At 38.5% G+C, this 13,636-nt stretch overlaps 1 protein-coding gene across 40 annotated transcripts in view; it reads right to left on the minus strand.

The window, feature by feature from the left end:
- Nucleotides 1-13,636, minus strand: part of RBFOX1 (RNA binding fox-1 homolog 1) — a 754,257-nt gene that overhangs the window by 28,355 nt on the left and 712,266 nt on the right. For 25 of the 40 annotated variants that reach the window (XM_017533966.2, XM_037740311.1, XM_037740353.1 and 22 more), the window contains 2 exons: nucleotides 12,979-13,021; nucleotides 8,142-8,206 (listed from right to left, as the gene is read on the minus strand). In XM_017533966.2, the coding sequence (XP_017389455.2) occupies nucleotides 8,142-8,206; nucleotides 12,979-13,021 (108 nt within the window). The remainder of the gene's footprint in view (nucleotides 1-8,141; nucleotides 8,207-12,978; nucleotides 13,022-13,636) is intronic. The other 15 variants (XM_017533943.2, XM_037740359.1, XM_017534036.2 and 12 more) reach the window with 1 other exon arrangement.

Genomic DNA, 13,636 nt, shown 5'->3' on the forward strand with positions numbered 1-13,636 from the left:
CAAAAGAGAATAAGTTAATCTCTTTTTTTTCTGTTTGTTCATTTTGTAAATTTGGGAGACAGAAATAAAAGGAAACAAAAATAGCAGAGGAGCTGGTATTGCCCAGGAAGAATTAGGAAAGCGCCTCCTCTCCCTCTACTTGGACTCATGCTCTGCTGAGTAGTAGCAGTCCAGAAACGTTCTAACGAGGAAGAAATGGTGGAAAAAACAAGTTCTTCATCTCCTAATGCATTCTAAAATTTTAAATTACAGAATTTGAATCATGAAAGGAGACAAGAATTTGAGAGGATGCTAGAAGCATCTAACAGTCATATGTTTTTTTTTTTTTCTTTAATTTCCAGGTCCCCAAAAGCCATGAGAACCACTGTGTCAGCTTATTAGACATGTGGCATAGTTCTATAATCAGGCCAAAGCATTTCCATCTAAATGACTGGGATAAATAAGAAAAGAATATTTGGCTTTGACTGTTTCAGTTCTCAGAAATCTGTTATCTATTTGAACAGTCACATATCATAAGGCAGCAAGAATTAGCTTGGGAAAAAAAGTGACTAGTGACTTTTTATAGGGATTCTTCCGAGTTTTTGCCCCACAGACTCCCATCCCCTCAAATTCCAATGGGGGTGCCCCTATTCTAAATGTTTTGTATGTTACATATGAAATGCATTACGGTTTTGAGGAGCATCTAATTCCAGAGGAACCAAACATTGTAATTTACCCTAAGGAGGAAATAAGTCATTTCTGTCCAGTGACTGCTTACATTTATGTACTACATACAAATGTGGAAAAAAATTAGAGGCCATATTGAAATAGAAATCGATTCTTCTGGAAAAGAATTCAACTTGTGATCATAAGTACAGAGTCAGAATTTGCTTTGATAACATAAAAGGAAATATTAGACATTTTTAATGAAAAATTCCATCTTGATAGTATACTATCCATAGTATACTACCTAGTGACACAAAAAAACAAGGCAACCAAGTGGAGGGGTTTAATTTTTACTTCCCCATCCACAAATGCTTCATGAGCTAACATTCTATGTTCTGCTTTACTGGATGACTGTCTTAGGGAAAGTAAGTTTCTTTTGTTTTGTTTTGTTTTAATAGAAATGGCTCATCGACAGGGTTTTGGGTGTATATTCTCAACAGACCTACATCTGGAAAGCATTAGGCTTTCCCAACCTGCCTCTAAACCTTCACGCCTGAAGGGCCCCGATGCTGCTGCTGCTACTGCTGAAAAGATAGGCTTTACTTGCTTTTTTTGTGGCCTATCAAGTCAATGGTCTGTGACCTAAAAAGTGTGTAATTAGGCCATGACATGACCAAAGGAGTTGTTACACCTTGTCTCGTCACTGCAAAAGTGTCTACCCATGTGGCTGTGACAGCTATGGTCTGTTGGGCTTGAAAATTCCTTTAATCTCTCCCCAACTCCTTGTTGGTCCAGTCTGTTGACTATTACAGGATTGGTTCTTTTTAAAAACGGATTCAAATACATATTCATCCAGCAGTGCATAACGGTTGTTATGAAGCCACTATAGATTATGGACCAAAGGCAATTACTTCTTGAGAGAAAAACTTGAGCACTTGCTGTTTTAACATACATGTGTGGATGATTTCTATAAGCTAAAAATGAGACGAACTTGGCAAATATGTCCATCAGTTACAGCCATCTTACTTTTCAGTTCTGAAAGCTTGGCATCCATAAACCCAATTTTCAAGCATTGCAGTGGCTCTACCATCAAAAGCTGAGATGTACCTTCCCTTCCTCACTATTTCAGAGTCATCTCCATTGTTATCAAATGAAATTAGTGACAGTCTACAGAGCAGATCAGGAGAAAATAGAATTTTCTTAGTTATCCTAATATTTCTGGAGAATATACAATCCAAATCCCTTTAGGGGGAGCACTGTTTTATATATATAACAGTGTTTATATATATCTGTGTGTGTGTGTGTGTGTGTGTGTGTGTGTGTGTGTGTGTGTGTGTGTATCTGCATATCTATCTCTATATATATGTTTGTGTCACAGGTATTAAAGTTATTCGGCATGTGTCCTTTGTAATAGGACTCTCACAGGCAAAGTGCATGTGTTTCTACTTAGCTGCCCTAAAGCTGTCTAGGACAACTGGTTTCACTTTCTCTTCCTGAGGAGTGCCTGAATCAGCAAGAAAAACAAAACAAAAAAACCCAAAACAACAAAAAAATGGATCTGTTAGGAAAGTAAACTTCAAATGAACAAGAAAGTATCTACAATTATATATACATATACTTTCTTGTTTTAATTAAAACCTGGACATGCTTTTCTAGACATGGGGGCACCCGAGGATATAAAGGCATGAGTCACTCATTTCTGCTACATTCTTATTACAACTGGACAGATTATTATTATTTTTTTAATTAAAGAGCCCAAGAGAGCTCATCAGGATGAGTAAAAACAAAAAACATTTTAAAAAACAAAAACCAAGAACAACTTCTTCAAAGCACCATCAAAAATGGGACAGAGGTATGACTTCGGCTTATTGCCATGCATTAATTCCACAGCCTAGACTCAAACTCAGAAGTGGCTTCTCCCCTGCCTCTGGGTCTGTATCTCAACTGGGGAGATGGCATGGGAAACTCTTCGAGCCCCTCTGAACTTCCACGAACTCCACCCTCAGTTCCTCATTGATCTGAGTATACCATCTCTGGCATTGCCATGTTTTATAATGCTCTCACTATATTTTTACAACAGACTTCTCAAAAAAGACTGCAAATGTAAATAAAATATGATAGGGAGCCTAGCATAACATTGCCAATTCTTACTTTGCCAAGTAAGAACATGAACAACAAAACTGGATGTCTAAAACAACCATTTGCTATTGTTCTAATTTTATAAATAAAATCTTTTTTTCACAGCATGTGAAAGAAAGAATGCCTATTTCCCAGAAAAGAGAGTTGACAGCCACATTACATTGCTGATGTTTTTCTGTCCTGATAAACCAGTAAATATGCCAATAAGGCAGTTGCCAAGTCTTGAACTGGCCTTGGGAGATGCTGCTTTCAATACGGCACTAGAATAAGATTTTGAGATCGCTCCTTGCCACACATCACAAAGAATAGGAACAAGGGCTGCTACTGGCATTTACCTAGAAATACTTTGAATCCTCATTAGACTTGGTTCAGATAAGAGGACTGGGGAAAACAAGGCATGTATGCTTTGTACCTTTACTTTTATTAAGGGTTCCAAATTATCCACAGGTTAAACTTTCTGTATTCTACTCCATGGCCAAAAAAAAAAAAAAAAAGACAGAAGATAATGTCTGTAAATCACAACATCTTTTAAAAAAATTAAACTTGCTACAAAAATAAGCCCTTAATTGATAAATTTTCTATTCGGGATGCTCATATACTTTATATGTTGACAATCACTTAATTTTTAGTAGGTATCATCAGATAAGGACTCCAAATAAAATAGAATATCATTGTTAATGTACCTATTTGCCTATTTTCATGACTGTATTTCTTTACTTAATCTGAGGCCAGGAAATAAAGTTCTAAAATAGACAGGAAGTAGCCTGCACTAATGGAAATCAGCTCAAATCCTTTTACTGTTTTAGTTCAGCTTGAACTAAGATTGTACATAAAGCTTTAGTCCTATCTCCTGTATTTAGCTTATGATGAAATATTAGAGGGCAGAAAGATGGTCCCTTCCTTGCTGCTTTTCCTTTTCCCATTCACCCACCTATGCATCTATGTAACATCTTTACCCATCTACCCATCCTTCAACCCATTTATGTATGTATAAGCATGTATATATGTATCGAGCTCTGTCACTTAAATAATTTTAAAATGAAAGATCACATCCTCTATGAACCCAAAGATATGCCTACTTATCCTTACTAGGTTCTAAGAAACACCAATCTGTCTCTAAAATAGAACCTTTCATTAATAGGTTATGAATGTCACATGTAACTGATGTTTTCTAGCCTGTAGTTTGTGACCACTTGAAATTAACAAGACCTGATCTCTTTGTATTAAGATTTACCTGAGTACACTTATGAGTTCCTTGTGAGGCCCCAAGGCACAAGTGAGTGTGGATGTACACGTTTGTGCAGAGAGCAAGATAACATGGCATTTTATTTGGATTTGTATTGAGTTTTATAAGACTTACATTGATATGTAAATATTTTATACATACTACAATAGAGCCAATATGTCATTTTTGTCACACAAAAGTAGCAATTTCTAGCTCTACATTAGCAGTAAAACTTGAAGGTCTCAAAAACCAAAGAGCTATTCATTAAAACCAACAAAATTCTGTTGCTTGCAGTCTCTAGCTCAGTTTAGAGATACCTGTGTGGCCTGGTGGTACAATTATATCAAAAGCTTCTTAGCTTTCATGGATCTTTACAAGAAATGCATGTTGTGTGTGAAAGAAATGGCCCCTGATAACTATCAGTGTAATCGGATTGTGATGAAATCTGAGTGAGAAAACTCTGTATTGCTTTCATCTCTAGTTAGTCTGCATCTAGCTACTTTCTGCCCTGACGTGAAGGGACGTTTTCATGCACTGATCATCAGGAAATGTTAGAGCATTAGCAAGCAGGACAAGCATGACAAATGTCTGTCTTTCTGGGGAGATAACATTTTCATCAAAGCTATGTACACATCATATTTTCCCAAATATTTGTGGCACAGTTCATCAAACAGGGTATCTTCCCCCGCTCCCCACCTCCCAGTTCGGCTGCTTCAAGATGCAACGACCACCAAGTCATAATACACAAAGAAACCATGAGCCAATCAAGAAAGAGAAGCCTGCCCCCAGGCTTAATTCAGGCAAGCCATTCATCAAGCTGATGTGATGGACCTGTCCAATCCAGAACATATCACAGACACATCAGCAACACCAAGTGGCATGCAATGACCGGATGACCAAAGGCCCCTCTGCCATGCTTCGATTGGTTCAAGCTCAGGAAATGCTCTCCTTTGAGAGTTCAGACAGTTGGCTTTGCATAAATCAAAGTGAGATTAGAAACAAAGATTTGGTGAGGTCAGGTGATTACCAAATGTTTCCTAAATGCCAAGAAAAGAGGTTCACCTATTCCCATTAAATTTGTCAATGAGACTAGAAAATTACCTAGTCCAGCCAGGTCTTTTTCTTTTGGGGAAATCTCTGCCCACACCAGATGGTCTTCATTCTGGAGGTCAACATTCAGAGCCTCTCAGGTTGCTCCAAGATAATCAGCATGTGATCATTTAACCAAGAAGATGATGGGCAGGGACTTACAAGGTGCCCATTAAGGACCTTCTGGACAGTCCTGAGGTTACTGGAGTTCAATATTTTTCAAAGGTCCCTGAATCTTTGATTTGATGGGGGCTTAATTTGTGCTGATAAAAGCTAAAATCCTACCAACTGGGGACATCAAACTTCTTTTGCTTTTAAGATGTCTGATGAGTGAATCTGATGATTACAGGGAAAGTTTGTTGCTGTTTCTCTTTTGATCAACTGGCAACCAGTGAGCATTACCAAAATGTTCTCAGTGCCTGCTGATTTTACTTCCTATTTTGAAGAAGTTTCTTTGTGTTAAGTTTTCGTTTGTTGTTCTGCCTGCCTCCTAGAGAAGAGGAACTAAGATTCTATCACGACTGATGCTATACAGTGATGATATAAAAATCATTGGTTACACTATTGCTTTTTCTGAGATAAATTCTAGGTATCGGGCATTTTAAGATTGAAAGCTATTCTGATAATTTCACATTTTCCCCTAAATGTGTCTTCCATAAAACAGTATTCCTTCTCAATACCCGCTTATTAAGAATAAAAGGAAGTAGCACCATTTAATAGCGACATTTAAAAAAAATTAGTAATACAACTTGAAAGATTGTCTTTTGTCTATTAACTTATTACTAAATTTACTTCCATGAGTAATTCCATATGTGGCAAGTGTCTTGCTTATGATAAAATTAAATAGGGATAGTTATCAATTTCCACAGCAACCCCAAAGCCCCAATGTGCAAATTTCTCTAATGAACACGAGGGAAATTAAATGGACAAAATTATAGTTAGTTGGTTTCTTAAGCAACCTACAGCTCTAAAGTAGGGATCGCAGTTATTATAGATTCACCAATCCAAGAACAAGGGCAATCTTTCAGTGGGACATACTGCCAATGAGAAATCTGAATAATATCAAAATAACAGATTTTACACATATGGTGCTCCAAAATGCAGAAATATCAAAATTAATTTTTGGATGAATGCAAGTAGAGATGGCCAGATTCTCAGGTAATTCTAATAGTATTAAACAAACAGTTTATTTTTTTAAATGTTGAGATCAGTCTTAGTGAAAGGAGGCAATTTAAATTATATCTTTGTAATTAACCTTTTTTTCCCTCAGCTTGGGATGGATGCGTTTATACTGAAAAGCAAGATAAATATTCAAAGAAATCCGTTTTTAAGATTTTTATAATTATACAGCAGGCTAAAGTTACTATGATTATAATTATACAAAGTGGGCGTTTGAGAATTTAGCATCTAGAGATATTTTCATAAAAAATAATTAAGGGTTGCAGCTGAACCACACATTACAATTGATAGTTTTGTGACTCTTCAGTGAAGAATTTAATAACATTGAGCCTTTTCATTTCTGGAATGATCTTGAGTAGCTGAAGATTGTCATTGTTTTTATTAGCCTTACTGATCCTCTCCATTAATCCAGTGTCAAAGTGGGTTGAAGATGACAACTTACTTGAAACACATTTTGCATCTTGGCAACTGATTTCTGGGTAAATGGATTATTTATTTAGAACCTTGTCTTGACCATTGTCTGGATTTCTCTGAAGGCTCCCTACAGCCTTGGGAACTTGTTACGGCTGCTCATAAGAAAGTAACACCTGCATAGAACCAGACAGCAAATTTCAACTCCATCTTGCCAAAGAGCCATTTGTTATAAGTGTATGCATGGGGTTTTCAAAGTGCAGATTTTAGAGTTCAGGGATGTATTCTGCTTTATTATATTGCAAGAATTCTGTAGCTACAATTAGCTAACAACACATCTCGTGAGAAATGGAATGGAACTGCAGAGAAAGCACACCACAGCAAACCGAGGTAGGAACTACATCACAACAGGCCGGGTAGGAGGACCAGAGGCTGCTGACACTTCCCATTCGGCAGTCAAATACATCGCCTGCTTACCTGTCTGACCCAGCATGCCCCAGCCACACATGCAAATTGTTACCATTGTTTTATTCATGAAACATATCTTTAAAAGAAAGGAGTCATTACCAAAATAAGCACCCTCAATGACATTTGTGCATGCACAGCATCTGGACATTCACATTTACGTCCTCGGAAAACAGAGCCAAGAAGTTGCATTCAATATGAAAACACACACTTTGCTTTGCTTTTTCAAGGCAACCATACTAAAATAGCTACGGCTGGCTGTTTCAGGAACCAACTCCTCTGTTAAGCCTGAGTAATAGAAAACCCTCATTTCTGCCCCACCCCGCCCCACACCCCACCCATCCATTCTGTCCTCTCCATTTCTCAAACACACTGTGCTCCTTCCACTGCCTGCCTTAACAAGAGGTGTGCATCACAAATAAAAGTTGACTTAGGTTTGTAGGACTGGACCCTGGGCGTTGCCAGAAAGAATGAATCTCCTTATAAATGTCAGGGACACTCCCCCTCTCCTTTATTTTGAATTTTAAAAATGCAGTGGAGGGAATCATTTATTGGGTATAAAACCTTGTAAAAATGGAAATAAGGGGCTTGAAGTGGAGGTAACCTGTAGGATCATGGTCTGTCTTTCTTCCTATGAGTTAGATGAAACCATGGTCTTACATAAGAAGGTTGTACAGAGTGTGTGTTTGTGTGTGTGTGCATGAGCAAGGTGTGTTCACAGGGATTCAGAGATGTGAAAAACTACATAGGGACCAAGGCTATCATTTTCTTTCTGTTTGAGCAGAGAGGGTGAGTAATTGAGAATGGGCTTAAGCATTTGCCCTCTCTCTATGGGGCCTCGTGGTGACCTTTGCCACGGGACCTAACTTTCGGGGTGCTACCTCCCCCAGCAGTCATGCAGTTTCACCAAGACCATACGAGAATCTCCTCTCCCATCAACTAAGTTAATTTCCAAGTAGTGGTCAAGCACGAGAAGGATGACCCTTACCTGTCACTGTAGGCAGCGGCAGTGGCAGGGGTAGGCTGGGCGTAGCGGTATGCAGCGTAACCACCCTAAAACACAAAGAGAAATGTGACTCAGGAATGCAGCGGAGCCCAACACAGGGACGCCCATTGGCAAGACCACACCAGAACAGCAGTTACCCAAATCTACTGACCTAAAGTTCAGGTTAATGAAAGCTTAGTATCAAAGCGAAAATACAAAAACACCCTGGAGAAACAAGGGGTGGAAGACCAACCCCAGCTGGATGTTAAAGGTTAGCGGTTATAAGCATCTCCCAAAAGGAGAGCCTAGAGGCCCTTGGGAGGAAATGTATTTAAATGTTAACGGTGATTGTCCTGGGGTGGGGGAGGATTATGGGGGATTATTTAAACACTCTTCATACTTGGCTGAACTTTCCAGATTTTCAACAATGATTCTGCTTTACCTCTATCAGATATCAACTTGAATTTTACTCAATTCCTATTTCCTTATAAAATAATCAAGTGAATATTTGCCTGTCTTTCACAGTTACTAAATCACATCACCCTTCGATTGACAGTTTATTAGCAATCTCTTATCTGGTTGATGAACCACTAATGTTATTGAAGAGTCTTTAGCTGTCTAAATGTTACACAACTATTACAAAAATGACAGAACATTTCTTCCTTTTGGCCACAGATCTCACACGGCTATGTATCATGCTGCTTCAGATGCAGAATTTGGTGTGGAAAATATGATAAAGTCTTCTAATTTGTAAATAAAATCATTAACAGAGAAAAAATCTGAAAAGAAAAATAACATTTAGTTGTATGTACCAGTAATTGCAATTGTTCAATTAAGCAAAGAAGATGAGCAAATAGGCATATTCAAAAGGAATTGTGTTCAGTGGAGCATTGATTATCAAACTGTGAAAATAACAGAGCTTCTGCTCAGTGGATGACAATGATACATCAAACACTGTACAATGATCTCAGCACAATTAACAAACAGGATCTAGTGTCCACTGATAACACAGGACCATCCAGGTTCTAATTAGAATATACAGTCACATAATTCTCTGAGGTAAGGGTTCTCACCAACACCATAAAGGGGTGAGTCGGGATAAAGTAGTGTGTCAGAGGTATGCAACGGCAGAATCATGAGAGGGAGAAGTAGGTTTGTTGCATGTGGCCTCATGAAACTAAGTAGTGCAGTAAGAAATAGATGAAGCAGGGAAGCTACAAAAAGCCTCTTACAAGACATAGGTAACCTGGTCTCCATTTCTTTCTGCCTCCTTCCAGCCACGGTTAACTTTCAGGGTAAATATGTTATCACTTGCATAGCAATTCAAAGAAATGACTTTATCTTTCACAATGTATTCTTTGGGTCAGTCCTGGAGAAGACACGTCCAAAACTGACAGGTAACCATCAATAATGTGGAGCCAGGTTTTTATTTTTAAAGCTTCCCTTTAAAAGAGAATGGAAGGTAACCACAAAAACAGGTCTTAGCCAGATGTCACCTGGTGTTCTAAATACTATGTCCTCCAAGTAGGAATGGGGAACACACTAAATGTGCTAAGGGAGGTATAAAACCAAAGCAGTTGTTTTAACATTACTGAGTCCAACAAATAGAATGATAGACTGAAGAGAAATCAGGTCGCCAGGTTTCTGTAGCCATTTTTCTATATGACTTGTTCATCTTCTTGACTTCCATGATGTGTACATGAAGATATAGATGTGCAGGTGCACATAATAATGAGGTAGGGAGGGGCTAGAGTTGGCTAGCTGATTTCTAGGAGACATGAGCTGCAACAGACTTAAAGCCCTGAGTGGAGAGAGTGTGTATGTGTGATATGTGTGCCCCTCTTACGAGACAGGCCTAGGTCATCAATGCCTTGACATCTGTCTTTATTATCTAGGAATTTGCTTGTGAGTATTCCTGATTCAAGGGTCAAGATCACAATTTGAAGTCTCCAGGGCCAGTGGAGAACTTTTTGACCTTGATCAGTGGTCTCACTGTCCAGTAGAACGCTTGAGATGACAGAAATGTTACGTATCTGTGCTATCCAACATCGTAGCTACTTCTAGTAAATGACTATTGAACTCCTGAAAGGTAACTGATGCAATGAATTAAATTTTAAATTTACTTTTCAGTTAATTTGAATTTAAATCTAAGTCACATTGGGGGCTGGTGGCTAAAGGACTGGACAGTCCCAGTCTAAATGATCCCTGAGATATGTAATAATTAGGGAAAATGGGATTAGTTGGTTTTATCTCTCCATCTCTATTGTGTAGTCTTCCTTCGCTATTTTTCTTCTGTATGCATTTCTTACTACAGAAGTAACAGAGTTGTGTATTAACTCAGTATGTGTGCGTACACTGTAAAATACAAATTGCTTTATATACAAAAAATACAAATTGCTGTAATTTGCCTTTCTAACAGGTGACTCTAATCAATCTTACTGCTCTGTATTTGGCAGCTCATTGAGCATAGCCAGAACTACTCCGAGGTTCCATGGCAATGTCTGTAAAAGGAACACTCACTTTCAGTTGCTGTCACCAGATCATGTTCATGTCGAACCTGGTCTTCCGAGATCATGACAAAAATGTGTCATTGACAATTAGAATTTTCACACCACCAAACCAAAGGAACAAGGCATGACAGGCACAAAATAGTTCTATACTCCTCATTCATGAAACATAATTTTTCCACATCATGGGCAGCAAAATATAAACGTGACCTTATCTAATATTTTCAAATGGCCATTACGGATCTTTTTGCCACCACCACCACCAAATGAGGCCACCAAAGTGACCCACTCGTGTGGACTGAGAAGTTTCCTTGGTTGGCAAAACCTCTAGAGGTCTCTTGAGGTAGTCACCCATTCAGGACCTCAAATGATGGTCTTTACCATTTCTTTTTTTATTACTACTAGAGATGGGGTCTCACTATGTGGCCTAGGCTGGTCTCAAACTCCTGAGATCAAGCGGTCTTCCCAATTCAGCCTCCCAAAGTACTGGGATGACAGGTGAAAGCCACTGTGCCCAGCGAATGAAACATTTTCAAAATTGTGCTTCTGGGACATTAGCAGCAAGGAAAGGAAAGTTTCCACAACCAAACCAGTTTGGTCGGATGCTCATTTAAAGTAAAAGTGTTTGTGGAACTCCCTGGGACAATACTCATGAACATTGTGGACCTCCAAGGCATCTTGGAGAATTTGAGGCTTAAATCAAAGTTTTCACTAATTTAGAGCATACTTTTGAAAACAGATGTTTTAGTGGCCACAGAGGAATGAGGGGAGGGGAAACCTCTTTGTACTAGTGGGGATGTGGGCATCTGTAGGACTGTAACATGTATGTGCTATGTGTGCTTCCTTCAGCTTGAGTGCATAGGAAAGTAGTAATCAGCTTAACCTGGGGTAGAGGCTCCCTGGTTACATTATTATACAAAAATATAAAAATATCCAAGCGTCAAGTCTTGCTTTGTGCAAAACAGGTATGTTGGTATACATACAACTTAAATCTTATTCACTGTAATATTAAAGAACATTTATAAAATGAAAATCTTAATGACTCCCTAATTTATCTGCATTATATAGTCGTTTTTTTTGAGACTGTCTTCCTCTGTCATCCAGGCTGGAGTGCAGTGGTGCAGTCTCAGCTCACTGCAGCCTCCGCCTCCCAGGTTCAGGCAATTCTCCTGCCTCAGCCTCCTAAGTAGCTGGGACTACAGGCGTGTGCCACCACACTGGGCTCACTTTTGTATTTTTAGTAGAGATAGGGTTTTGCCACCTAGGCCAGGCTGGTCTTTGAATGCCTGGTCTCAAGCAATCTGCCTGCCTTGGTCTCCCAAAGTACTGGGATTACAAGTGTGTGCCACTATGCCCAGCCACGTGCATCTATTTTTGAAGGGTAACAGTCAGAGGTCCAGTTCTCTTGAAATGTGACAATGAAAGTTTATCTCAGGAATTTTAACTATATTGCCCTTTAGTAGGTTAAAAGTACCTATTTCTCACATTCAGGTTTCAGTTACAACTCAATAAATTCTCATGGTTTAAAAGTACTTTCTTAACTCACTCTTAATACTGAAGAAAAAAAGGAATTGCAGTGATAGAGAAAGTAATGTCCTAAAACTCCCACTGATCATCCTCAGTTTCACATTCATCTCTTACTTTATTGGACAGTTTCAATGTCCTTGATAGACCAAATTAGGAGACTCTCAACCAGCCACATTCCAAAGAATGTTTTTCTCTTCCTACAAACATGTTCAGTTGGTGGTTGCTTCAGTAGTGAGAAATAGGTTTAAAATCTATAGCAATAGGTGTACAATAAATTTCAGATCAGCTCTAAAAAGACCAGGGAGGGTTATGTTAGAAATCAGGTATGCTGGCTCTTAATGCTGGATATATGAGATTTTTGATTTCACCATTCCAGTTCACTCTGGGAACCTACTAAAACATTACCCAGACAACTAGTTCAATCAGAACCTTGAATTCTTTTCTCTAGATTTATATTGATTGAGTCCAGATACCTTTTAAACTAAAAAATTAACAGCTAAGGTAGACCACAATTTTGACACTCAGGATCTAACGAAGTTCAGTGCCAAGGCCAACTACTATCCGTCATAAAACGGCACCCATATTTGGAAGAAACTACCACAACACGGTCAGTGGATACATCAAAAGATATGGGGATAGCCACCTCTATTCTAGGAGATTTCATATTAAAACTGGAAAATTCAGTTAAGTCTTTCCTCCTATGTTAGAGAACGATTCCCCTCCCCAGAATTATCTTGTTAGTAAGGATTTCACAGCAAACCCACAAATCATAGTGATGAGTTTCTCCACCAGTCGGGATTTCATACCTGCAGCAATTTATTGCCATACACAGGCTCTTGATACACTACTCTATAAGGAAACAGAAATGTAATGTTTTCAATGCAAAAATGAAATAAATAAAAGAGAATGCATAAGTCAGACAAATTCCAGAGCAATTCATTTACAAGTTTGCTTCTCTTACTTCACCAAGACTTGGGACTGACCCACCAAGCTGAAAGGGGCACTGTGCTTTGACAAACATTTTTAGTTGCAAATCTCTGCAATGGAGAGTATCAAAGAAGGTGGAGATGGGGATCAAACCACTTTGTGCTGTAACTTGTGTTCATTGCTAAAGAAGGAAAAGATAATTTCATGGCTTCTTACCTCGCAAAGCATATTCCAACAGTCCAAATTACCTATTTCAAATTTATCTCTTTAGCTCATGATTAGAATTTTCTGGAATATCTAAGCATTTAACAGCAATGCCTAATTATTTCAACCAACAGTAGAGCGAAAGTGGAATTTATGAGTTCATGAATTACACTTGCAGCGACAATAACTGCTTTTAATACTTTCAAACTAGAGAAACGGCATATGAGTGTGTGTACGTAAACTGGTGTTAATATACATGTCATCAAAATGCTATCATTTCATACAAATCTAGTACTGGCAAGGAAGGTCTCTGTAGAATCCTTGTACGGACTA

This window comes from Cebus imitator, unplaced genomic scaffold (assembly GCF_001604975.1).
Source record: "Cebus imitator isolate Cc_AM_T3 unplaced genomic scaffold, Cebus_imitator-1.0 Scaffold4, whole genome shotgun sequence".
In the NCBI taxonomy this organism is placed as follows: domain Eukaryota; kingdom Metazoa; phylum Chordata; class Mammalia; order Primates; family Cebidae; genus Cebus; species Cebus imitator.